Source organism: Streptopelia decaocto, assembly GCF_964273445.1.
Source record: "Streptopelia decaocto genome assembly, chromosome: 5".
NCBI lineage: Eukaryota > Metazoa > Chordata > Aves > Columbiformes > Columbidae > Streptopelia > Streptopelia decaocto.
In genome coordinates, this window is record NC_138659.1 from 26892515 (window position 1) to 26920229 (window position 27715).

At 43.1% G+C, this 27715-nt stretch overlaps 1 protein-coding gene across 1 annotated transcript in view; it reads left to right on the plus strand.

The window, feature by feature from the left end:
• The first annotated feature begins 2958 nt into the window (after positions 1 to 2958).
• Positions 2959 to 27715, plus strand: part of SYDE2 (synapse defective Rho GTPase homolog 2) — a 29805-nt gene continuing 5048 nt past the window's right edge. Inside the window, exons 1-6 of the mRNA XM_082052449.1 lie at positions 2959 to 3109; positions 7559 to 8290; positions 16857 to 17953; positions 20625 to 20751; positions 25875 to 26056; positions 26946 to 27177. Coding sequence (XP_081908575.1) covers positions 3001 to 3109; positions 7559 to 8290; positions 16857 to 17953; positions 20625 to 20751; positions 25875 to 26056; positions 26946 to 27177 — 2479 coding nt within the window. The 5' untranslated portion in view covers positions 2959 to 3000. The remainder of the gene's footprint in view (positions 3110 to 7558; positions 8291 to 16856; positions 17954 to 20624; positions 20752 to 25874; positions 26057 to 26945; positions 27178 to 27715) is intronic.

Consider the following 27715-nt stretch of genomic DNA (forward strand, 5'->3'; position numbering starts at 1 on the left):
GGCAGTACTGCATGCTGAGTGTCAGGGCTCCAGTTCCTCACAGGATTTCATCCTTACTCTGGCTAGTACCTACTTTCTGCTAATATTGTTGTAATTGCTAAAAGGAAATAGTCAAGTAACAAAAATTTCCAAAAATGCCACCTAAATAAGAGGATCTTGCTAAAAATTGCACACAGTTTAAGTGCAGCAAGTTGTTATTCATCAGGGAACTAATGCAGATGATCTAAGGTGTGAGTAGGCAGGAGGAATCTGATTTCCCATTAGAACAGGTGGGAAATCTGCAGGTAAGGTGATGAGAGTCAAGGTAGGTGTAGAATTCTCTTGTTTACTCAGTTTGAAATGGCTGCCATGACTTTTATTTCAGAAAAAGCCTTGAGTTCATCTCCTAGCTATTTTTTTCAGTGCTTTTTAATGGGGCAAATCACTCCTTCCAGATTTCAAATGTGTGCCCTTTGCTTTAGGCACACATTTGCTGGTGGTGCAGCTGAGCTCGTGATAGCATCAGTAAAGTTAGGGCAGTCAAACTGTGGTGCTCATGCAGAATTTCACTGCTGATAAAACGCTGGTAAATTTTATTGCTAGTGTTCTGCTTGGATAGACTTCATTCCTTCTATCAAAGCCATGTCTCAGCTGTGGAGGACAGCAACTCTGATATGAGTTTAGACTCAGGAGAACAATTTAGGTAGGATGGGACCTCTGGAGGTCCTTGGCTCAGCTCTGATGCAGAGCAGGAGCACATAGGTGAGCTTGCCCAGGGCCAGCCAACTTTTCAGTGTCTCCAGGATGGATTTTCTACAAGTTCTGTGGGAGACTTGTTTCAACATCTGACTATGAGATGAACAAAGAAATGCCATCAAATATGTTTATACCTTTCTTTTTTGACTGTATCTTTACAGATCAGGATCACAGTTCTGGAAGGTGTAGTAAAAGGCTTAGCTTTACATACTAATTCCAGCCTGGAAATCAAACTTTTTGTTGGGGTTGAAATCTTAACCCCTCAAACAGGCAATATTGGTTTAGAGGAGGTGGCACTGGGATTTTCCTTTTTGCGGGCCCATAGGTGGTGCAGATAATGTAATTGTGAATTAATCTGCTGGAGGCAGATGTATTAATTGTGAGCTGTGAATGCACTGTCAGAGAAATACTGATAGATTTGGTTTTATGCATTTCTTGCACGCTGCTTTGCCTGAGATGCTGTTCCTAACCCAGTCCGCAGGCAGTGAGATGTGGCTGCCGTTGGAGCAGGATCTGAGCCCACAGGGACAGGGGCCAGGCAGAACCCACGGGACCTGCACAGCAGTGAGCACAGGGACCATCCCACCTGTTGCCCTCCCCTCTGCCATTTTTCCCAACCAAAAGCATTCTGGAATGGTTTTACATCTTGCTCTGAAACTTGTGCGTAGATTTCCCAATATGTATATTTAAAGGAGTTGAAAATGGTTTTGAAAGTTGTTGCAACGTGACATATAATAACCATCATGAGCTTTATTTTAGATTAAGAGAAACAATTACTACTTTGTAATGCACTTGGGGTGTTTTTGTTTGGTTTTTGTTGTTGTTGTTTGATTTTTTTTTTTCCTCCCCACATTGTATATTTACAGATAGTACTGTGGAAATCTGTGAATATGTGCAGTGTTCACGTGCTGCAGTTGTTTTCTCCAGAACCAAAGGAGCTCTTCCTTCAGCCCAGTGTTTGGGGTTTTGTTATGTACCGAGGCAGTGCAGTGCTTGGCATGCAGAATGCGTGGAATGCCTGCCTGCCCCCGGCTGCCTTCTGTGGGGAGGCGACACCCAGCCCACCCGAACGCCAGCACCCCCAGACGTCATGGCTGCTGCCCACCACAAGTAGGTGTATTGTGGATCGCTTGTAAGATGTGTCATATAGAAAACTGCAAAATATATTCCTGAAGTTGTTGATAGTGAAATGTAGACTCAGGTAGATGTTAACCAACGAAAGCTGTCTCAGTATTTTATCTTGGGCAAAAATCAATGATGTACCTTTTCCCAAGATGGGTTTGGAAGGGCAGTGCGTTTGCTAATGGAACTAATGTATGATGCAGCTGAGCAACACATACACCAAAACGAAATTTGTACCCACTTAAGCAACCTCAGTACAGTATTTGCTCTGCCCTAATGCCATTTGTCTTTCACCTGTGTGGCATTTTGGGCAGAATACTACAAACTACTAACACCAAGGCCAGCTTCTTCTCTGCTTTGCTGGCATTATTCTGCTGAGCATGCAAAGGCTTTTCAGGGGAGCAAGTCGCTGCTCCTTCGCGGCCAGGCTGCAGGGAAACAGCCTAAAGACCTGCCAGGGAGCAAGAACCGCCACATGCATGGCCTAAGCCCAGGGGTGAAAGAGAAATTTGCAGCCTGCGCGTCTGTTTCTTTGGGGTGGGGGGGGGGGAAGTAAAGGGAAAAGAAGTATTTAAAATATGCTGTCAATCTTTGGTCTTTGGCAAGAAATGCTATGCACATGGCTGACGGTGATGATAATACTCCAAGCTGTAGCGAGAAACGCTCCGAGCACAGCTCGGGGTAGTGACAGGGAGTCCGTGCCCGAGTGGGACGGAGCCCCGGGACCGGCGGGGCGGGCTGGCCGCCCACCTGCGGCAGCCCCAGCAGCCCGGGCCACCTCTGGCGGGCACAGGCGCTGCCCTGCACCCTGCACCCTGCACCGTAGGGACCGGCGTCCCTCCGACGGGTGGGGGAGACTCCCGTTCCCCGCCTCACGGGCCGGCCCGGGCACCCCGGCAGCGGCCCCGGAGCCCCGCGGGGAGCGGCGGGCGGGGGCGGGCGGCGCGCATGCGCAGAGCGGCGCCCTCTCACCCCGCTCAGCTATGCCAAGTATGTGCGCGGCGGAGCCGGGGCCGGGCGCGCGGAGCCACGCCGCCATGGGGCAGCGCGGCCCGGGGCTGCCGCTGCCGCGCAGGGGGCCGGCCGGCTCCGGCGGGCTGGGGGGCAGCGCCCGCTGAGGCGGCGGGGAGGCGGCTCCCAGGCATGGCGGACCCGCTGCGCAGGACGCTCTCCAAGCTGCGGGGCAGCAGGTCCCAGCGAGGGGCGGCGGCGGGCGCCGGGCACCGCCACGGCGGGGTGTGCGCCCCGCAGGGTAAGTGCCCGGGGCGGTTGGGGGTCCGGCTGCGCGGCTCCGGCTGCCCGCCCGCCGGCGGCCGCCCTTCCACCTGCCGGGCGGGAGCGCCGGGACGGCGGCGGGCGGCCGGTTCCCCGCTGGACGAGGGGGTCGAGGAGCCCCGTGGGCGCCGGGGATGCGCCGTGGCCCCTGCCCCGGAGAGCCCCGGGCGGGGCCGGCGGTGGGTGCCGGGCCCCGGTGCTGCTGCCGGTGGGGCTTTGCCCGGGTCTGTGCATTTTCCACCTCTCCGTGGAAGCGGCTTTCACGTGCTAACCCGGCGGTGTTCCTTGCAGACGGTAACTTTGTTACTCCTCCCAAACTAGGCAGAGAAAGCTCCCCGAGGCAGGGGAATGGCGCTTTAGAAAAAACAATTAATTTTTCATGCCTTTGGAAGATCTGGTTTCTCTCTAGAAATCCATGAGGTTGTTTATTGTAGCTTGTACTTTACATTTGTGTTTTAGCATACCGGAATAGAAGGGATCTATCGGAATGCTGTGAGCTGCTAAAGCAGAAGGCAGCTGATCCCGTAACTCCCGCAGCATCGCGGCTTCGCTTTAACTTCAGCCTTTGCAGCAAGTCCGCGATTGCAGGGGAAAGGACTCGCTGCCGGTTTATTCCTTATGGAACCGTCCATGTTTAAAAGCTGACTTTATTTTCATTGGTCAGTGCTAATTTATATAAACTGTAATAAAACAAAAACAGAGCCTTGAAACGGATAGGGTTTTCAATGCAGCTGCCAGTATGCAGTGAAATTAAATAAGTTATTTATTTATGTTTGGAAAAGTTGTCTTTTTTTTCCCTTCCCCCCCCACCCCAGGTCTTGTGTAACCTTCAAATTTGTTGTGAACAGAGATCAGGCTCTTCAGCAAATCTAAATTTAGGTCTTAAATCAATCCTCAACAATAGTATCACTCTTTTTCTTGGCAATAAAAATTCCTCATTAAAATAAGAGTTTTTTAAATTTAGACCACTGTGTGAGTCCCTCATCATTTTCTTATCATATGACTGTTTGTCATTCTTTGGCTTTTGTTTGCTGCTTTTGTGTGTGTGTGTGCTTGAGAGCTTACAAATCAATTTTTAGTCTTGCTGTTTTTCCTTTTAGACACATAATTATTGTATTTTATAGTTACAAATCAATTTTTAGTCTTGCTGTTGTTCCTTTTAGATACATAATTATTATATTTTATAGTTTTACTAGGAAACTTAGTGAAAGAAAATGTGTTTCAATAGTTACTATTACAACCAGAAGAACTAGGAATGGTTTTGATCCATATATGGAGAAGCTGGAAAAAGCTGTTCCTCTCTTCATTGCAGTTTGAAAAGCAGTACACAGTACCACATTGAAATATAGTTGCCTTCATAGTAGACAGAATATAAATTTTGATATCAGTTGTGCTGAAACATCGAAGCTCTGGTTTCTGAGCTGTTAAGTGTGTTGTTACCATAATATTTTTAACTTTAAATAGTGATTTATTTAATGTTTTGTAGATAGATTGGAAGGTGAAGGGAACACCTGACTTGTTTGTTTGTTTGTTTTTCCTTAAACACTGTGTTGAAGGAGGAACTATTGTTGTGTTATGTATCTATATGGAGGCCTGGTCTCTTTTGGAGAATATATTAAATACGTTAAAGTGAAGTGCTAATAGACAGTCATCAGCATTCTTCTGAATTAAACTTTGCTCTAGAACCAAAAGTATGTGCCTGACCTGTGCACCTCTGAAAACTTTGTATTTGCTTAAATTAGGCTTGTTACTATGACAGCTAATGATGTTGAAAACTTGCTGTGTTACAATGAAGCACTGGTTGTGCAGATACTTGCATGTGAAACAGTTTGTTACTAAAATAAACACAGGCATAAGGGTTTTCCGGACCAGGGCCAAGTTCGAATAAAGGGGAAGCAACACTTGCAAATCCAGCTATCGATTGCAGGAGCTGCAGCTGGGAGATTTGCATGTCAGTGTATCATTTGATGAGATTCAGTGAACATTTACAGTCAGTGACCTCTGGCAGCATGTTGGCTGATTTGGAGACAGAGAAGGGGTAGCTGTGAATACCTGTGATATGTGGCATGTCTCTGCAAGCAGCGGGGTTGTTGGAGTGCACTGGAGGTACTTGATTATTAATGTTTCTGTGGTAAGCTTTTGCAGGTGGTTCGTTACTGAGATACCCAGACGGATGTTGAAAACAAAGCTGAGCTTGCTTTGTGCGTTTGCTGCCTCTGGGACACAAGGGCAGGCTGAGGCTGAGGCCAGATGTGGCACTGGGTGTATATTTAGGCACACTGTACCACTTTGGAACCTGCTGTTTCGGGAACTGTGTGCTCTCTTAACCAGCGTGGGAGGGTCTGTGTTTCTGCAGTGGGGCAGGAAGTAACAGATATTTTTGTTTGTGGAAATACAGCTCTCAGATGCTCCATCTATTCATGTCACTGGAGCAAGGACCGCAGTGGAGGGCTTTGAGGTAGTTGTCACCAGCAGGAAGGTGCCTGCCCAAGACATCCCAGATCCAACGTGACTTCTTGGCAATGTAGGCATAACCCCATGCCCACTGCAGATTATTTCCCCATCCTTTTGGTTAGTTCTTACTTGAAATAGTAAAGGGTAACCTTAATGATGATGGGCTTACATTTCCAGGCTATGGATGGGGACAGGAATATGATTGCTGCCAATTCACTGAAACTTTGCCAGAGTTCTGCATCCTCGGCCCTGCTTTCACATTTTCCTCAGATTCTATTAATTAATTGACTGATTCAGGCTGCAGTGTAGCAAAGCACTTCAATGGAGGTGTGTGCAGGCTTCAAAATGAGCACATTTAGGTTTGTTAATTCTTTGAACCAAGTTAATTCTTCAAATCACAAGTAGTGTTTGTATTGCAGTTTAGCTAAACAAGCAAACATCTTTTTTTTTTTTTTTTTTTTTTTTTTTTAAAGAAACCACCAAATGATGAATCTTGGATCAAGAGAAACAATAGTCTTTCAGATCTTATCAAGGACCTCTCTGTCATTAATATACAAACCTAAAAAGAGGGTCAAAGAGAAGGTGTTCAACTGTCTGTCTTTTTCCTGTTACCCTCTCTACAGTAAACTCAGCTGAATTTACAGAGCTTCTCCTCCAGAGAGGTGTATGTATTTTAACATCCATTATTGGTGTGTAAATAATTTTTTGATGAGAATACTGTTCAGGCAATATCAAATAAGTGCTCCCATCTGGAACTTTGAGTTACAGGAGGCTTTGCATGAAATGGAGTCATCTGTTTTTTAAGAATCCAGTTATATCCCCATTCAGTCACGGCCAACCCTGTCTGGCTTGTCCTCCACAGAGGAGCACCGGGGTTACCTGACCCCGGAGTTTCTCATTTGTATGCATGCAGCTTTCCTTCCTGTGAAGGGGCTGGTGTTTGCCCTGCATGGTCCCACCTCCCCGGCCGGGACGTGCTGCTGCAGCCCTGCAGTCCGCCGGGCTCTGGCACCGCAGCTGCGCGGGCACCTTGGACCTGCTCTGACAAGGGACTCAAGTGGAAGTGGCTGTTTCTATGCATAACTAAATGTCTGGCTGTTGCTTTAAAGAAATCGTGTCAAGCTTGGGGGGCAGTCAGTGAAATCTGATTAAGTGTTTCATGAAATTTTCATTGTGTAATGAGATACTTGAAAACTTTTCTACATTTCCTCCTTCTCATTCTTTCCTTTCATGATGGTGTGTTTCATTTTATTCCCTGCAAATCAGGGATACTTCTGTCTTAATTACATGATGAAGCTGGTAAGGATAGTTCTTTCTGGAGTTTTTTTGTGCAAGAAATAAAGATACGTAGAATCATTTTGATTGGAAAAGACCTTTAAGATCATCAGTTAGCATTACCTAGAACTGCCAAGTCCACCCCTAAACCATGTGCCTAAGAATCTCATCTACCTGTCTTTTAAACCCCTCCAGGGATGACAACTCCACCATTTCCCTGGGCAGCCTGTTCCTCACCTTCATTTTGTATCTAAATCTAGAAGTGAATCTACGTGAGGTTTTTTTGTAGCCATTTAAGGTATACATTATAGGAAAACCAGGGGCTATTTCTTCATTGGCATAAACAAACCATGGAAACACTACACAGGAACTTTTCAAAGTAATGATACCTGAACTTAGCTGAACAAGAAGCAGCTGTATCTAAGTATGCGTGACCTTTCAGCAGGGCTATCTCACTGACATTTATCTAAATTACATGGTGTTAAAAATACAGCCAAACAAGTCTGGCTCTTTGTTAATTATGTGTACATTCTGGTTTGACAGGCTAAAATATAATTTTATGATCACATCAACTTTTGTCCTTTTGGATGAGGTCTAATGCGAATGTCATATGACAGCATATGTGTTCATCTGTCAAAACAAAAAATTATATTCTAAACATTTGTTTTTTCCTCTCTTTTTGTCTTTGTGGGAACAGATCTAATAGAAAATGTTTACATAGCTTCGAGAAGCAGGAAGGAGCCCAAGTCCTCGCAGGCCAGCGAGGTCCCCGTGCACAGGCCGCGGGTGAACAGCATCACTGTTTCTAAGAAACGCAGCTGGCTGCAGCAGAGCACGCACCGATCTCCTCCTCCGCCAGCAGAAGACAATACCTCCAAAGAAACGCAGGAGGCTGTTATGCCGGTACCCAAATCTCCCATCCTGCTGTCTGAACCCCCAGTGCCGCGGGCTCCTTCCACGTCACCCGTGTGGCGGGAGCGCCCGGTGCGAAGCTGCGCCCCCGTCAGTGCCCTGCCAAGCACTGCAGGTCCTGCCGTGCCAAGGAGCGCCGCTTCGGACTTTGGTGAGGATAATGACGCAGATGATGAAGGAGAAATATGGTACAACCCCATCCCTGAAGATGATGAGCCCAACTTGCTGAGGGTCCCCTCTCATGCTGTGAAAAGCCCTATTGCTGCGGGCTCCCCAGTGATTCGGTACAACCCCCTCCCTGGGGGTGACTCGGGGACAGCCACAGGTCCCCACGAGGGTCCCCCATGCTCCGTGGGGAGCACGGGGACCAGCCGGACAGTTCAGCCCAGTGAAGCGAGTCAGGCCGATGCCAGGCATGCTGGGCAGCACGTGCAGCAGCACCGGCAGAGGTTTGCCTGCAAGACTCCCAGCCTGCCGGCAGCAGAGGACAATCCTGCTTTTAAGTGCCCTTCAACAGGTAAGAGGGTTCAGCAACCTAAAAGTACGATGTCCTGTTTTCTTTTAGAGGAATAATAAACCCTTCTTTTGTCTCCCTTTCCTTCTCCTTTTATCTTTATCAAGCAAATTTCCGGTGGAAATGCATGTCGTGTTCACAAAAAATGACTCGTGTTGTGCGACTGATGGCCACTAAATGTAAAGCTGCGCAGTGGTTTCTCAGTCAGCTTGTTCATGGCATGTCCAGGTGTTGTTGTCCTCTGTGCTCTTTGTCCCTCGGCTTGCTTAAGGCAAAGGTTTTACAAAGCAAATTCGCTAAAACCTGGTAATGTGAGGACACACTGGGTTTCCTTTCTGCTAACTAGTGTCTAACCCTGGCTTTGGATTCCAGCCGAGGAGCTACTTAATGTCTGTAGAAGTTTCTTTAACTTGCTGTCTGGGACTTTTTAATAAAGACGTTTTGGAAGATCATATAAACGCTATTCATCATGTTGCTTTCTGTAATTGCCGTCTTGTTGGCTGTCTCAGGCTGATCTCTAATCTAATAGACTGGAGAGGAGTGGTTTTCACTTTCAGAAGCCAACCTCTTTATTCCTTGTTATCTTTGGCTGAGTGTTTGACACTCTCATTTCCATAATTCCATTAGTGTGTGAATTCAGCATCTTATTAAAGTTTTTTTGCAGTCTATTAAAAAAAATGCAAACAAACCCCTAACAAAAACAGCACCACACCAAACAAAAGCAAGCAGAGAGAAAACCCCAACCCTTTCCAAAAAGGAATTATTTTAAATTACCGATGTGCCTTATATTATCTTGACCTTAACTCCAGTAACCTGTTGATGTTAGAAACTTAGTGTGAAGTTCAGGAGACAGGGAATTCCAGCTTCCCCAATTCGGAGAAAGTTCATACTTTCTTTGTACTGACATTTAAGAGCCTGTATTTCTGCCCAGCTCGGCAGAGAGGACCTGAAATGCTGGTGTTGGAGCTTGGGTGTGCACTGGCCTTGCAGGAGCCCCCATCCTGGTGGCCCCATCTAGCCTGGCCGTCCCGTTGGGCTTTGGCCCCATGTCCCTGTGTGCTGGGAGCTGCTGAGCCCAATTCCCAGTGCAGAGATTCCTTCTGGGAACAGGGGTTGTGTTCAAAGGCACCAAAGCAACTGCTGTAAACAGCGGAAGAACAAACACTCCGTCGTCTCTTCTGGGACCTCACATTTTGTTCTTTCTGTGGAAACACTGCAGATACAAGTGTATTTTTAGTAGCAAACTGTGTTAAGGTTATTGGGCATTTATTTAGAAATAGCTCACTTTACAGCTGCATTAAATACTTAGACCAGTTGTGTTTGCTTGCAAGATAAATGGAATATCATGTTCTTGGGTAGATTTTTGCTGTCATTGGAGCTCTAGGTGCTTTGGAGAGGTCAGTAAGCATGGTTATTTAGGAAAGCCACGTGTGTGTCCTGCAGACTGTTTGACCCTCATTTAGGTGGCTAATCTCTCAGTATATAGGTGACTATTTCTTTAAAAAATAAATCCCTTTATATAAGAAGATAAAAATCAAAATTGTTTTCATGCTGAAGAAACATTTATTTCTGAAAGCAAAATTGTCCATTTAAAGTGTCTTATGAAACCAGGAGAAAAGTGTTAGGGATTTCTCCTGATTGTTTTTTTTTTTATGCATTGATTTAATTAAGGTACTTTAAATGCAGTTCTTCTTTTGCATGTATTGAATAGTGATCACATTGAATAGATTAATTGATGAAGTGGATTCCTGCTGCTCAGTAATTGGCTTTCTTATGGAGAAGTGGCTTAGTTCTTCTTTTTAATCCAGTTAAGGTGTTTACAGTTGTTTTCAGTGAAATTTAAAATGACAGCTCATCCATACAAAATTACTGCATGAAGGACAACATGGCCAATTTAACTTTATTTTTGTTAGGACCTTGTTTGAATTATACAATGGCTATGGAATAGGTGTCTATGTTCTTGGAGAGCTGGGTACATTAAGCAGTAACTCCTAACAAATAAGCAATTACTGCTTTGGGGAAAAGTTTGCTTACCTTTCTGATTGATATGATTTTTATATATGTCAATATTGGTTAGCATTAGAGTCTGAAGTATTAGATTTTGAGAAGCACAGACATAAAAAAGTAGGGCACCATAAAAAGAAAATATATAGTTGTTCATTTTGTCATCTTCTGTTTTCTTCTTTGGATAATGGAATCAATTTTACCTCTATAACTTTAGACATTCCTGCCTTATTTGGATTTTCAATTTTGTAGAGAGAAAATGGTCATGGATTTTTTTTCTTTTGGTTTTTTTCTTTTTTTTTTCTGAGATTCTTTATTAGGCAGAATATTAAGAAAAAAAATAAATGATAGGATTCAGTTATTGGGTATCTTTCCAAACACAGCAGCAAATAGATATTTCTTGTAAATGTTATCAGTAAAATGGATCATAGTTTTAGAGGTGCTAACTTACCCCACAGTCTTAATTTACACCATTAGTACCTGGTGTTAATCTGGTTCCTTCCTACAGCAAATGCCACTTACGCTAATAGGATTTGTCAGGTAATTCCTTAGTGAATTATTGTAGCTGTGCTGGCTTTTAAAAGGAAACTGATTAAAAATAAAGCATTTCTATGTATTTTGTTTATAAGAAGTACACAAAAGGTAAGAATAAGAAGGTAACTCATTTCCAAGTTATTAATGTAGAAACATAGTGCCAGCTCGTACTCTTAGTTCTGTGGGAGAAGAGTTTAAGTGGAAAGGACCCTGGAGACGGTTTTTAATTTGGGGTCTCTGTCCTTGCACAGGCAGAATGTTTATGGTTGGAAAATGGGAATATTTTTTGTTATATGCAATACGAAAAAAATATATATAGCTTTTGCATATATAAAATGTTGAAGTGAATTTTCTTTACAAATGTTTAGAACTGTATGTTTTTATAGATGCAAAATATTGAAGAAAAACACCCCTTCATAATGTCAGCTCCTGCGATAGATTTACGTTGTGGAGCTCTGAATAGTACCTTCTGAAGAATTTGTAATATTTTTGCTTTTGGGGAGGATTATTGTTGGGATTAGTGTTCACCTGATCAGTGGGATCATCTCACATGTGTCTGTATCTCAGAGGCATCCTGGTAGGACTTGAGCAATGTAGGTTGCCAGGACCTGGACTGTGCTTTTGCTCTGAAAATGTATGTGTGTTAGTTGTCTGGATGGGAAATCCTGAGAGGAATTGCTATGAACAGATTTCTTTTCAATTTTGTAGGAAGTGAAGGTTGGTACTATACTCCCCAGTACATGCCAACTGGAGCTTGGCTTAAATCGCTTTTAAACTACAGAGCTCTTTCTCCACTTAGACTGTGCCCACTGTCCTGGTTTCCAAATACATCTTTTGGTGCCAATGCAAGCAAATACTTTGCATGCCTAGATGTTGCAAATAAGCTTCCAGCAATATATGTAGGGTATACTGGGTGGCAAATCCTATCTACCAGTTTCCTTCAACACATTGCAAATACTATTTGCTTATTTTTTTGTGTGTTTGTTTTCCAAGTGCAAGGAGCTTTGGTTTCATGAGGCGGAAAAGCATTCATGCGTAATGTTTGAGATACCAAAATCGTTTGGCATGTGGCAGAAAGGTCCCTCTGCTCCCTTGTCCTGCTGCAGAGCTGAAGCCAGTTTGGCAGTGGGCTTTTGGGGAGTTTGTGCACGTGCTTTGGAAGGTCAAGGGCTTTTTCATGCATGTGTCTTTGATACGTGAGGTGACAATGCCATAAAGACCTGCTGGTGAAAGAGGCAAAAGGATGTAGCAGCTGCGGAGTGGAAGTAGTTAATTTAAAATAGCTATTGCCTTTTTCAGTTTCTGATTTGTACTGAATAACTGTACCTTCCGACTGGGGAAATGGGGAAAAGCTGCTTTTCATGCCGTGAAAGACACAGTGAGGGGAAGAAATTGTCATTTGACCAGCCCAGTGGGACCGTGCGTGGCATCAGCCACGGTGCTGCATCCCGGCGCGGCTCCAGCGCCAGAACAGAGCCGACCGTGGTTTATGTGTATTGCAGAACCATTGATGTTTAAAATATCTGCAACAAACTCATGCTTGTTTGTGGATACTGAAGTCTGGTCAGAGATCTGAAGTGCTGTTATGCGTACATGTTCCTCTCTCTGGCGTACCCCTGTCAGTGATGCTCTGAGGATCCCGCCCTGATGCAGGGCAGGCAGTGGTCAGCCCCTTCACCTCTCCATGAGCCTTGGGAGGTTATTCTGTAATCACTTCTCTTTTTAATTAATGGGCTATTTAAAGCAATTTATTTTGTATCTTCTTCTCCTGTAAAAGTGATCCCTGGGTTTATGGGTTTGTCACAGCTTAATTAATGTCAGTGTGCATACTATTTGATGAAAACAAGCTACCTTTAAAGGGCTCTTAAAGATTTTTTGATTTTTTTGATTTTTTTTTACCTGTTTAATAGTGTCTCCATTCTTTGAAGCATTACGTGGCATAGAACTCAGAGACTGCATTGGTAAAAGTAGTAATATTTATAAAGGTAAAAAATCCTTAAGAGGGTTTCTTCAGTTTATTTAGACAATTAACATGTTGCATAGAAATAATTCCAATTTTTAGAAAATTCCTTTTTGTGTTTTTAAGGGTTTTTTTGTGTGTCTTTTTGTTTTTGTTTTTTAATCCACAGTTGCACATGTGAATAGAGGTGATGCTTTCCTTATATCTTAATAGCAGTTGCTTGAATTTGAGGCAGCATGAATTCTCTTAATGCCATTTACCATTCTACTGAAGTTGTGTAGGTCTGGAACTGTCTGAGGATGAAAAAACATAACTTGCCTGCACCTAAGTTAACAGCCTTTGACATCAGTAGAGCTGTGCCATTTGTGTCAGTTGAGGATCCAGATCAGTAACTATCAGGTTTAGTTTGGTGGGAACTCAGCATTTCCATTAGCTATGAATGTGGCTGTTTGATATTTCAATAGTTTGCTCTCATAAGGAAGTGATAGTTCTCTGACTTACCTCAACTTGTTGTCCCAAAAATATGAATAAATTACAGGTCTTCTGAGGAATTTCGGAATAACTCAGAAACCCTAGCTTAAGCAAGGAGGAATGTTATGTGTATAATAGGGGAATCAAATGTGCTTGTAAAATAGCATGTTGCTAGCAGTCAATATGACAGTGTGCCCATGCAGAGGTAAACAACGTTCAGCAGGGTCAGACAGGCATTTTTACAGTGCTAAATCACTGCGTGTGTCTGGCAGGGGCTGTGTTGTCAGTGCTTCAGGCAGTTTGAGTCCCCCCTTGCCGTGGGACAGGGTTGTGCAGGGAACGGTCTGTCGGGGCTGCCCTGTTCCACCCTGGGGATGGTGGCGATTGCCCAGGTGGACGCCTGGCTGGGTGGGGAGGGACCGGGGGACTGTGTTTGTGGAGCACTGTGTCCCCCTGGGCTGTTCCTGTCCCTCCAGGTGTTTATCCAGTCATGAAAAAGCTTTATCCTTTCACATGGGCATATTGCTGAGCAAAGTGAAAGGTGGCTTTGCTGGTCAAGCCGAACAAATAGCTGATAGAAGCAGGCACTTACCATGTCAAGTCGCTTCAATTCGAATTGTGTTGGCCTTCAAAAGCTTTTTTTTTTTTTTTGTCTTATACTGCTAAATCTTCTGGAAAGCATAAGGTAAATGTAGTAAAGACAATTATATCATAGAACAGCCCAGATTGCAAAAGACCTCAGAAGATCATCTGGTCCTTTTGGTGGGAAAGGGGACCTAGATAATATTACATAGCATCCTGTCCAGTCACGTCTTGAAAATCTTCAGCAATGGGGACGTTGTTCCAGTGATTGATTGCTCTCACTGTAAAAAATAAATGAATTGTATATACACACACACATATATATTTATATATATAGTCAGCTGCATCACAAGAAACTGACCATGCCGTTGCCCTGGTGGTCATCTGTGTGACAGGTGCTTCCTAAGTTTCATCTCCTCCTACCATCCTTCCATAAGGATATTTTTAAAGTTTAACTGCTCAGATGGGATGTGCAGTGGTGGAGCGAGAGGGGACAGGCACAGTGAGGAGCCTGTTTGCAGCACAGTACAGTGGTTTGCAGCCTGTACTGTGGTGAAAGGAGTGAGACTCAGCTCAGCTCCTCTGGCAGCCTGTGTCGAGAGGGCTGGCTGGGGACATGCGGTGTGACCAGGCTGTGCTACTGCTCCCCTTGCAGCTTGTTCAGAGCTGTGTCATGGACACTCTTTAAAATTGCGTGCATACCTCAGCACATTGCTGGCTTTAGCGGAACAAGATGTGGCTCAGTGCTGATGGGAATACCGTCCTGCATAATGCTCCACTGTTCAGTTTCTTCCAGCCACATATTTCATTTTAACTATTTGGTGCTAAATGCAGCAGAAGTTGGACACATAAAAGTCAGAGTGTTAGATTGGCTCTTTGGTTTTAATGAGCTGGGGGGAAGTTTAATTTGCTGGCTTGCTTTTCCAGGCCTGTGCCAGAGGCTTTTGACAGAAAGGGAAGATTAATGGTACAGGCTGAAGTGTGGCACTGATCGCTGCCCAGCGCCCCGGGCCAGCCCACCAGTGGGACCGGGCTGTGATTTGCAGTACAAGGGGAGGCTTTGTCCGCCTTTATCAAACACCACATTTCTAACTAGCTGCCTGGCAGAAAAGCACAGCAGGCGTGCTAGAAATAGCCCTTCCCCTGCAAAGGAACTACTTCTATGAGATGGAGGGCTAAATGAATTTTCCTCTGTTGCTCTGGAAAACAGATTCTCTGTGATATCCTTCATAACTGAAACTTTCCTTTATAAAGATACTCCTTTAAGCAACTATCTGCAAAAGTTATTAAAGCCAAACTTCTGTTGGGACTAGAACTAGTCTTTGTAAGGTTTTTTGGGGGGAGAAAAAACAAAACAACGAATCATTTTGGTCAAAGACCAGATCATCTGATTAACTATTTAAGCTAAGTATAAAAGTAAGTTATAGTTAAATGGTGAAAAAGAATTTGAATGAACAGGGGACTTGTAAAAATCACTAGCTGTGTGGTGGTTTGGACTCGAAGTGATTAGTTTAGAATTAAAGACTTTGAGAAATGTGTAGTAGAAATGTCTGTAAAGTATGATTTACCAAGTAGCTTGTGAAAACAATGCTTTTTTTTTGCTTTAATATATATATGCTGTAAATAGACTCCCCCCTTCCCTGGCTAGCAAGGGAGGATGACGGATGGATATAGGTGTCTGAGTCTCTGCGAGTTGCTTGGGCTAATTGCACCGCTCAGGGTTAGTGTGCTCGGGGGCTGCGGGGTACCCTGCACCAGCAAGGTTACATGAGTCTTGCTGGGAGCTGCTAAAATTTGCAAAGTGATGGGTGAACGGGGTGGTTATTGCTATTAATAGCAAGAACCACTGTTTGTTTCTGAAGGGATAGAAAAGTGACTGTGAGAGTACTCACATAATTTTATTAATATCTATCATTCTGGCTTCAGCTCCCCTCTTGGGATGCTTCATTAACTCCTGTAAATCTGTTTGTTGCCTTTCCTACAGTCATTACTGCCTCATGCTGGTGAAAGTGAGAACAGCTTGAGCTATAACTTGGTGTTTGGATTTCCTCAAGTGTTGGAGCATGAGGTGAACCGCAGGTTCCTGACTGTGTGCAGTACTGTCTGTCTGATCATGTTCCTTAATTAGTTGTCCCTTATTACTAAATTGAGGAGGTCTCTTTTTCTTTTTCGCTCTTCAACATCAGCGCTGACTGTTATGATTTTTTCTTTTTTAATTTTTTTGGTACCTTGAAAAGTGGGTGATTTCCCACAAAGATGTCACTTGGGACACTTCCAGCCCGCTCATGGGATGTTTGTGCCAGAAAAGATGGGAACTTGAAGACAGGAATGAGGCAGGGCAGGATGCAGCTTTTGGAAGCAGTAAATCCTTGTTGTGTTCCTCCTCCATCCTATGGTGGAAGGAGGAACTGATAGAAATGGAAGAAAAGGTGGGAAGTACTGCCTGGGTCTACATGGGAGGGATTTAGGGCTCTTCTGAGTAACAAGGACATGCACAAGAGTATAGCCATATTCTTCACTGGAGACAAGTGTCTATCTTCTGGACTTAAGAGGGGAGTAGGCAACGTTGATCTGTTGGCTATGTAGCTAACTGCTTCATAGACAAGGGTGTATTTGTCACCTTCCAGTGTTTTCCCATTTAAGACCAGTTTTGTTGCACCTGTGCCCTGGGAATGCAGCCCCTTCTGCTTCTATGTGGAATACAGCACAAATGGATTGAGCTGGATGCAGCGGGTGAGGTAGCGCGTTTGTTTATACGTAGTTTCTGGCTCTTTCATCTCCAAAAAGCAGAACAAATCTGTCTTCTGACTATGAGCTGCCAAATTTGGCTGAACAAGTCAGCAGAGCACAGCTTTCTGAATGCTCATGAACACCTGACTGATGAATGAATGATGGTTGTCTAAATTAATTGCGTTTATCAAGTTACAGCAAATCAGCATGTTTTCCCCTAGTTCAAGATTTATTTTTTCGTTACTGAGGGGTTTGAAAATGATTATTCGTTCTCTTTTTTTTCTAAAGGGTCTGGAGTTGTACTTGCACACAAGGCTGATGTACCCTCAACAGAAGTTTCTCCTCCAAGTCCCAGTCCTCTGAAAAAAGGCAGCTCAATCAACTGGCCTTTCCCTGATAGAATTAAATCTCCCAGGACTGTGAGGAAGCTTTCTATGAAAATGAAAAAGCTGCCAGAGCTGAGCAGGAAGTTGAGTGTCAAGGGAATGTCAAGCCATACTAGTTCAGATAATCCTTCCCTGCCAAAGGGAAGCTGCCGGGATACAAGCCATACAGTGTCTCTGCCATCTTCTGGAAACTCTACCACAGCTGCCAGCAGGAACGTGATAAGTCGTTACCATCTTGACAGTAGCGTGTCATCACAACACACCTACAAAAAGAAAAGCTCAAGGAGCTCCAAATCCTTCAACAAAGGTGGTTACCTCAGTGATGGCGACTCTCCTGAACTTATAACAAAATCAGGGAAACATGGGCATGAAACCAAGTGTGGGAAAGGAAAGGAGGGTCTTCCAAGTAACAGTGGTAAAACTGAAATAGATATTGATGCTTTCAGACACTACAACTTCTCTGATCAACCCAAGTGCTCTCAGTACATCTCTGGACTCATGAGCATCCACTTTTATGGTGCTGAAGACTTAAAACCACCAAGAATAGACTCAAAAGATGTCTTTTGTGCAATACAGGTTGACTCAGTAAACAAAGCAAGAACAGCCCTGCTGACATGTAGGACAACATTTCTAGATATGGACCACACATTCAACATAGAGATTGAAAACGCTCAGCACTTAAAGCTGGTGGTGTTCAGCTGGGAACCCACCCCACGGAAAAATCGGGTGTGTTGTCATGGAACTGTGGCTCTTCCCACTCTCTTCCGAGTGACAAAGACACATCAGCTGGCTGTCAAACTGGAACCGAGGGGGCTTATTTACGTCAAGCTGTCGCTCATGGAGCAGTGGGAAAACTCTCTTGATGGCCTTGATGCAGATCGGGAGCCTGTGATGTTTGGGGTAGATGCTCGAAAAGTTGTAGAAAAGGAAAATGCAGGCTTGATGGTGCCACTTTTGCTGCAGAAATGCATTCTGGAGATTGAAAAGAGAGGCTGTCAGGTACTGTGCTTATTTTAATCTGTTTTGTTAATATTTCTGTGTTGGGACAGCTGTTGTTGCAGAGCATGAGCAGTGAGGAAGAAAAGGGGAAATTATAAACCCCTTTACATGTCACCTTTTTTTCATTGGTTTGGTGAACATCATAACTGTGTGAAATCAATGGTTCCAACTTGGTCTTTGTGAAGGAGGTGCATGGTGCCTTGCAGTTTTGCAACAGGACCAGGGATAGTGAAATGAACTTGCAGCCCCCAGCATGTAGTCACTCTCAAAAATGCATTCTGGAGATTGAAAAGAGAGGCTGTCAGGTACTGTGCTTATTTTAATCTGTTTTGTTAATATTTCTGTGTTGGGACAGCTGTTGTTGCAGAGCATGAGCAGTGAGGAAGAAAAGGGGAAATTATAAACCCCTTTACATGTCACCTTTTTTTCATTGGTTTGGTGAACATCATAACTGTGTGAAATCAATGGTTCCAACTTGGTCTTTGTGAAGGAGGTGCATGGTGCCTTGCAGTTTTGCAACAGGACCAGGGATAGTGAAATGAACTTGCAGCCCCCAGCATGTAGTCACTCTCAAAAAGCAGAGCTGAGAACTTGAAAATGCCCAATTCCTGGGACACAGTTCAGTCTGTAAGGACTTATTGAATCTATCTGCAAAAATAAGAGTATAATGTTCCCTCCTACCCAATATTGAGGCATTACATACAGTGACAGGTCTTTTGTCAAAACCTTGCTCACATGTGTGCCAAAGACTCATCTGCCATCAGTTTGTGTACAGCACTAAGATGAGGAGGAGATGCTGAGGTGCTGAATTGTTTCCTCATACCACTGCTCCTTACCTTTCTTCAGGTTGTTTACAAAATTAGGACAGGAGGTGGATGCTGTAAGGCAGCAGCGTCCAGTGTCTGCTCTTCAGCCTAATGCAGGTTATTGGTCGGTGTAACCTAATGGACAGAAATATGGGTGAGAAATGAGGTATGGAAACAAATCCCCAGTTACAGATGCTGGACAAGAAGTCTGTTAGGAAGAAAGATGCACGGTCCTGAGGCTGGATGTTCCCCTTGGCAGTTAATTTGGAACTGGTGGGAGGACTCTTGTACACTGTTCCACAGTTTGGGTGAGCCCTCAGTTTCTTTTACACCTGTTCTTGCTCAGGTGAAATTAAGTAGTAATCACAACTACCACAGTTACTATTTTAAATTGATGGCAGGTTGGATGTAGTTCCAGGTGTTATGAGATTAACTCTGCTACTTATAACCTAGGTCATAAAATAGAGACAGAAATGGTATTTCTGTGTAATTACTTTGCTGGAAGTCACTGCTAATAGCAACTGTGTGATTCTTATAGTGAATGCGAATCAGTGGAAAAGAGAAGTTTTATTCTTTCCAATATATGTGTCCCATGGTTTCAGCATTTTATTTTGGGCTTATTAGCACCTAGTCATGCAAATGATATTGTGTAATCAAGGCAACACTGGTAATGAAGCAACTGGGATCTGAATTGTCTGAATGTACCTGGAGCTTTTGAGCATGAAATCTAATTTGTGTATTTGAACATGGAGGACCAAAAATGTAAAATATACTGTTAACTTCTTGTTTTAACCACGTGCTTGTCTGACATTTTTGACTTTCCTATAGACTGCAGGCTTCTGGCATCTCCACCTGAATTTCAGATGTGGCATTAGACAACTTTAGAGTGAAAATAAATTGCCTTAGGCAAATACTGGATCATATTTGGTCTTGGGAAACAGGGAGTATAAATTCCACTGGGTAACTTTCCACTTATTTAAACAGGAATTAATATACGGCCAGACAAATAGTCTTGTTTGCAAACCTAGATTCATATGGTCTAAGTCAGTACAGTCTAAATCAGGGATTATTTGTTTGTTTTTTTTTTTTTTCTTGTCTTTTGAGTCCATGGTAGTTTTGGACTAGCTCACTACAGCTGCCTATGAAGTTCATAAAAAGGAAGTGCAATTGATGTATTTAAGATTTAGTTCCTTAATATCATAGGAGTGCTTTATATAAATGGTGTTGATGAAAATGAAAAGTAAATAATGATAAAATGCAACATCTGAGTGCATGAAAGCAGTGGATTGAATTAATAATTCTGTCTAAGAGTGTTGTGTGTTCCATTCCTATTGTCTTGAGCATGATAAACAACCCCTGCTTTGCATAAAACTTTTCATACAATTTGAAACACCTGCAAGTCAACATCTCATCATCTCTAAAACAGCATCTTTCAGATGTAATAAGAGAGTATTCGTAATTCTCTTGAAACTCTGGTTACTGGTATCATGTATAATTTAAATTTTGGTTACTTTCTAGTTTATTCTGGCTTTCTTGTTTCCTAAGTTTGCATAAAAATGAAGCACTAAATGATTCTGACTTAGAAGTCACGTTCTGTCAGTAAAATACTGCTCAGCACATTCACTGTTATGGAAAACATTAGCGTTATTCACTTAGCACTTAACAGTCCCAGCTGTGTCTCTTGTGCAGTGTCTGATAATATATATTATTGTCTGATGTTAATGGTTTGCACTGTTTGAGTTTCCTTGACATAACTTTCCAAGCAGTTCTTTTTGTTGCACTCGGGATGACGCAACACATGATGTCAATTATTAGTCCTCTGTACAGGAAAATGACTGATGCGTGGCCATTATTTTCACTTCTAGGTGGTCGGCCTGTATCGCTTGTGTGGCTCAGCAGCAGTTAAGAAAGAGCTTCGGGAAGCGTTTGAGAGGGACAGCAAGGCTGTGACTCTCTGTGAAAGCCAGTACCCAGATATTAATGTCATAACAGGTAATCCAGTTCCTTGCTTTTCTTTTAATACAGCATTGTGCCCCGTTTGTAAGGTACTTTTTCAAAAAGGTGAAATTGTGCTCTGAACTACTTTTCAGTTGTCTTTTAATGAGTTGTTAACTGCTGCTTTGTATTGCTGAAGGTGAGAATAGGTGCAGTGACCTTGGGGAGATGTAAATAGGAAGCAGCAGTGATTTGGAGAGAAGAGGGTATGGAAGGAGCCGCTTTCGGCAACGGTTACAGAGGGGAGTGCAATGTGAAAGGAGCCGAGGTCCCTGGCGCAGGTTAAATCTCTGCTGTTGGTTTATATTCCAGCAGATCTTGAAAAACATGGTTGTGATTTGAGACATGCGCTGTGCTGGTTGCTCTACAGCATGAGATTGAAGGACCATCTCAGATCAACCCATTGTCTTCCCTTTATGTTGGAGATAGCAGGATTTTTGGAAACAGATTTCTTATGATCTTGTGCAGGCTAGTTTGAGCTGCAGGATCATCATTTCTCCTGCTTACGAGACTGGCCCTTTACTTGCTGTCACACAGTGAGCTCCTGGCATGGGTGAGAAGGGCTGGGAGTGTAGGATGAGAAGGTCTCGAGAAGCCTCTGCATCAGCATCAACTCTTTATATGGAAGTTGCATTGTGCAAGTTGTTTACCTTTTTTTCTGTTTGCTTAAAAGTGGAACAGTCTTATAACTATTGATACTTGTTATGTAAACCAAAGTTGATCTAATTTCAGGCCTCACCAAGTAGACCAATTGCTCTGTGAAATGAGGCAGAAGTATTCATTTCTTATATATCCAGGGATAGAAAGTGTAACAACAGTAGTCAGGGTATAAATTGTACATTGAATAAATATGAACTAATGATTCAATAACTAGTCCAGTGGTTGTACGCTCCTTTTGGTAACATCCAATGTACAGGACAGCTCTACCCTGTTTGATTTACTTCATTTCAGTGTATTGGGAATTAATTTTGTTCATTACACTTTATAACTATACAAAGTGGTATCAGATGATGTTACTTGGTAACATTCATTGGGTTAAATAAGCCTTTTGGTTCTGAATGTCTAGATAGTTGGTTCACAAGTACCAGCATTCACAGCAGCCAAAACTTGTGTTTGTGTTACATTCTGATGGTGTTCACCCTTTAAAAAGCAAATATTATCCAGTTTAAAAGATCTTTTATACTATTCTTCTCTTTACAAATAAATTAATAAGAAAAAATGATAATTTCTAAGAACAGATTGTTCCATGAAATTATTGTTTTCTGCCAAACAGCAGAAACTGTCTGATATCGACTTATAAGCAGACAAATGGCAAACTGCCATTTGGTTCATGAAAACTTTTAGCTATGGAAAACTTTTTTTTTTTTTTTTAATTTTGGAATAATAAAAATGGCATTGCACTCCCATGCTACAAGTAATCATTACAATAAAACAGTATTTGCAGGAATGGTTCAGGAGTATCATGGGAAAGGCTATAGGAACTTAATTCTCATCCATATATAAAAGAACCTGTAACATTTTGTAAGGATTTTGATTTCCCTGAATATATTGTACACTTAGAAACAACCAGAACTGTCTGAAACCTAAGCCTGAACTGCAGGAGAGCTCGGTACTGATGTAAAGTGGAAGGGCGGCGGCACAGTCTGACTGATCTTTCCATCACAAGTTGTGATGCGGTGATTACACAGAGAAGTGTAGTTCACTTTTTCAATGTACATTGCTGCAGGCCTCATTGGTGATGGTGAACTTTTGGTGACCATGCAGGTCCTGCTGGACTCTTGGTCCTTTTTTTGCTTGTGCTACTGAAGGATAAGTTTTTGCATCCAGAATTTGTTTGTAAGCGTGAAAGGACTAGAGTCTTGGTGTCTGTCTTACAGAAAGACTATTGAGCATGCTTTTGTATGAGTTATATTGTGAGAGTTTACTTATATGTTGTTTTCCTTACAAGGAAAAAATAGTTTGAAGACATTACTTAAAAAAAAAAAAAGCTGCTTTCCCATGCTACAGCTGTGCTGTGTGATTGCAATTAGTGCCTGTGTTAGTTGTGTGTTGAAAGGAGCAAGTGCAGGGGTCCTGCATGAGCCGGGGGGGTTTGCACCCATAACTTCTGCTGACCGAAATGCAGCCCCCTCTCTTATTAATTGTAAATAGTGTGATCTAGGCTGGAAGGGGAACCTACCCACCATTCTTGGTGCTAGGAATAAAAGAACCCACAAAACCTTTCTCGCATGTGCGTGGGGAGTTGGTTTGCAAGGGAATGGTTCCCCTGTTGTGTTTGCAATGCTGAGGCTGATGCGCATGATTCATACTTCTCTAAGCCAAACCATGTGTTCCATAAAATATGAATCCTCAGCGTAAATCTTGGCTGATTTGAAGAGAAGTGCCGCCTTGCGTCCTTTTTGAAATTTGAGTAGTGCTGCTTTTCCAAAAGATGAAAAAGATATTCTTTTTTTGACAAGTCTCCAAAGACTCAAGATTGAACATTTAATGATTAAATCTTGACTGAGAAATGCTCTTGGGGTTGGCACAGCCTCACACAGAGCTAAGTGTGCTCATGGCTCAAACAGAAGCGTGCAGCCACTTTTTGGAACTGACCAGTAGTCATGTTGCCTCACGCCTGTTCACATCCACGTGAATTCGTATCTCTGCATAACGCATGCAATACTGTTAACAGTTCAGTGGGTCAGAAAAATGAGGAATTAATGAAGTGGATTGAAACTTCTGCTTGCTGTCTAAATTTGTTGTGTGTGGTTGTGTCAAGGGGAATATGCTAGTGGGTTGGCAGCAGCGGGAAGCGTAGATTCGTGGAAAAAAAATAACAGCAGCCTCTTACAGGGCTAATTTAGCTGAGTGAATAGCAAAAGGATTTAGAAAGGTCAAGGGGCATTCATGGCTCTCAAACTATCCTGTTATTCAGGGCTAAATGGGAGAAAGTCCTTTGGCAAGTGGTTGTCCTACAGCTATGGGTGCTATTACAGGAATTCCCACTAAGTGATTATTACTAGACAGTTGTGAGTGTTTCAATAGTCTAAGCTGACTTGATTAAGACCTAGCGTTTCCTACTGTAAACTCATTCTCATTTCAACCCTCCCTTCCAAAAAAGAAAATCCTGGTAAAAAGTCAGCATCTCTTGCTAGTGTTTTGCTTACGGAAAAAGGAAAATATCCCAAACCATGTTGTACAGCACCAGCCTCTGCCGCATTTGTCTCCTTAATATTTTAACCTGCTAATCCACGCATGGAACATGGCCCTCTAAAATGAGGGGAAGAAGTAATATTTGGTGAGGAGAGGGGAATATTAAGTTATTAAACAATAGCTAGCGACTGAAGTGGAGCAGTAACAGAAGTGGCATATTCTTTTTAAAACAGCAACAACAAAAAAACCTAAAGCACCAGAGGGAATATGTTTTTCAGGAAAATACATGGATGTTTTTTGTACTTTTTTTTATTGCCGGTGGGAGGTTCCCATTTTAAGCAGAGGGCAGTTTGAATAGCTGCACTACTGCTAGATGCAGTGCTTTTTGGCTTTTTTTTTTTTTTTTCTTTTTTTAAACATATTTATACAACTTTTACTTGCCTTCTGCTCATGAACATGGCTGTGATGGGGAAAATGTTAGCTTTCATTCCTTGTATTTTTTTAGAAATGACCTCATAGCAAAGCCCACTGCTATATAGTTCAGTTTACAGTTAGGTTATAAAGACTGAGTTTATAAAAACTGTTGCTTGTTGAATAGCACAGTGTGATGGTATTTGCTGTGATTTGGGAATTTACAAGGCTATGAGGAGTGCATACTAAAAAAAAATCTTCTACCTTTCCAACTCTGCTTTTCTGGAGCACAGGCTGCTTTGTTAATTACAGTGCCTGCTTTCAAAAAGTTCTTTTAATCCACTGTTTCTTCTTAACAAGGTATTTAAATTCAGTTGTGATCCAGCTAAAATGAGTAGATATTTGTGGCACAGAATGTGGCTTTTTTAAGGAAAGTAAAAGCTGCTGGGAGGCAGGGTTGTCTTGTTCAGATTTTGGGTCAGATTTTGGTACTTGGACACATTTCTCCTGGATAGCATCCTGCTTGTGTCCTTTCCATGGGTCTGCTGTTAGAAGTCTAAATGTTTTGGATTTTTTAATAATTATTCTTACAATCACTGAAACCCATTCAAGCTGAAGTATCGGCCAGCCATTAAAGCTAGCTTGCAAGAACGCAAACGCTCAATTCTTTCTTGTGTTTTTGCATCTGTGTAAGGACTAGATGATTAACGGTGCTCTTGCCTGCTCATTGCATCCCCCAGAAACAGTCTGTCCTCCAGCATGTCCCCAGCTTCTGAAAAGGTGTGATGTGTCTCCGTAACTGGGGGGGCTCAGTGCATGGCTGTTTTAGCTGCTGTCTCCCGTGGCTGTGAATTATATCCGTCACAGCAGAAGCGAGCTGTGTGCTGGGGGATAGAGAGTGCCCAGGGGCAGAGGGGACTTGGTGTTTCCCTCTTGAGGACATCTTTTTGGTCTGTGCTTTGGTAGGTGAGAAAATGCTGTGTGCTTTACTGGATGTGACACTGGGGTTATCCCTCATAATTTTATAGCTGAAAGCTGAACAGAAAAATTAATTGCTGGTTGTATACAAAGGAGGAGGTGTCATGAGGCTGAAGACTTTAATTTGTAGGAGCTCCTTTCCTTGGGCTCCTTTCCTCACCTCTCCCTCACCCCAGTCAGGAGAGGGACCAGGAACTATTCTCACCCCATGCTCGAGGTACCCGCTTCTGCGCACACAGCAGCCCTGGCACCCATCGCTCTTCTCTGGGTGCAGTGCACCTTCCTCCCCACTTCATCCTGAGTTTGTGATCAACTGCCTCACGTGGGCTTGGAGAAGCCATGGGGACAAGGGTGCTGGTGCCCCCAGCCTCATGGGGATGTTGCACAGATGCCTCCTGCCTCTTTGCTGAGCCCGTGGGATCACTGCCCTTTTGCTGTCATCCTCCCACCCCTTGGTTCTGAGTGCGGTGTTTGGCACTGACACAGAGGATTTTCTCATGGGATGGTGAAGCTGATGCACCTTAGTGCTCCCAAAAATCACTGGAAAGTGAATCTGCAGCTTGTTAAAGGTGTCTGCTCTCGTGTCTCTTGTGAAGGTGTCCTAAAGGACTATCTGCGAGAGCTACCCTCTCCCCTGATAACAAAGCAGCTCTATGAAGCCGTGTTGGATGCCATGGCAAAAAATCCCTTGAAAATGACAGCAAGTGGTTGCGAGAATGATCCGAGTGACTCTGAGCACACAGCAGCCCTTCTGGATTGCCTGCCAGATGTTGAGAAGGTGAGCAGTGTCAGCAGGTTCAAGTAAATTGCGTGCTTCAGAAAATAAAGGAACATTTTCACATGGGATATAAAATGTGTCAAAATGTGTATACTTGTTTCCTAACTTAATGGTCCTCTTGGATTGTTGATGCTCTGTGTTTTTGAAAATACTTCCGTGCTGTGATTAATTAGAAGGTCTGCATTGCTGGATTCATTCTAGTTTGCATTTTATATTGTCTCTGTAAAACTGAATGAAAAGCTGTGATCACTACTTTTACATTTATACTGAAGACTATTCCCGTGTGGTGTCCTGCTCCATTTCTGTGGAACTGTCTGATCTGTATGTCATAATTACATGGGCAAATGCATTCCTTTTTCCTAAGTATGTGCAATAAAGCCTTCACTTCCCATACTGTGCAGTGTAATGGCGCTGTGCACTGTCACCTGCCAAATTCACCTCTATTGAAAATCACAGTTAGCCCATTTCTGGGGGAGAGATAGTGAGTGACCTGCACAGAACCTGCAAGTTATCTGGAAGCTTGTTCTGATGCCGAGGTCATACTGAGGGTTTCTTTATTTTCTGATGTACCTGGATGATCTGTACTGCTTCTGCAGCTTCTCTCCCATTCCTGATGTCCCCTTTCCATTGTGGGAAAACCATTCATGTAAAACTGAGATCAGGTAAGAAACAAGCTAAATTTTACCAAGAAGTCTGTCTTAACTAGTCTGTTCTGTGATGGTCTTATGGACTTTTCTAATTCAGCTCTTACATGTTCCATCGATGGGTGTTGGTAGAAAAACCGTAGCTGTCAGCCTTGATCTTACCCCTCTAGAGAGCAGTGACGTTAGGATGTCAACACAACCTTTGTCTAGTGTTTTGTTTCCTGAGCAGTATCTTGTTCTTTTAGGCTACTCTGAAGATGCTGTTGGATCACCTGAAACTAGTGGCTTCTTACCATAAAGTAAATAAGATGACGTGCCAGAATTTAGCTGTATGTTTTGGGCCTGTGTTACTGAGCCAGAGGCAGGAGACCACCAACCATAACAACAGAGTCTTCACAGACTCGGAAGAGCTTGCTAGTGCCCTGGACTTCAAAAAACACATAGAGGTTCTTCACTATTTACTCCAGCTGTGGCCAGGTACTATTTTATGAATGTGTTCAATGTCAACCGCTAGTGTATGTTTTTACTGTGTGACAATGTACATTGATTCACAGGATGACTGAGCAGCATTGGTGTTCTTTCAACACAAGGTACTATGGCATAACCTACTAATCTAAAGAAATCATGCCAGTTTTATAATCTACTCTTTGTATTTGGTCAGTTTTGTTTAATGGGAAGTTGGTTGTTCTAATTGTTTTCTTACCAGATGGCAAAGTTTGAGTATAATGTAAGAAGTGGTGAAGAGTGCTTTATGTAAGTAAAGACACTAGAAAAAAACAAATCCAGTGACAGTAAGGTTTCCACATCAGAATTAGGTGGGTTTGGGATATATGGGTTTGTTTTGGGGTCTTTTTGTGTGTGTGTGTGTGTGTGTGTGTGTGTGTGTGTGTGTGTGTGTTTTTATTCTGCTCTCCTGCTTTGACTATTCAGGATTATCTGCATATGGACTTCATTAGTTGTTTGGTCTCTGAGACCCTTGAAGGTTACTTTATTACTGCCCTTGTAATCTGGCATA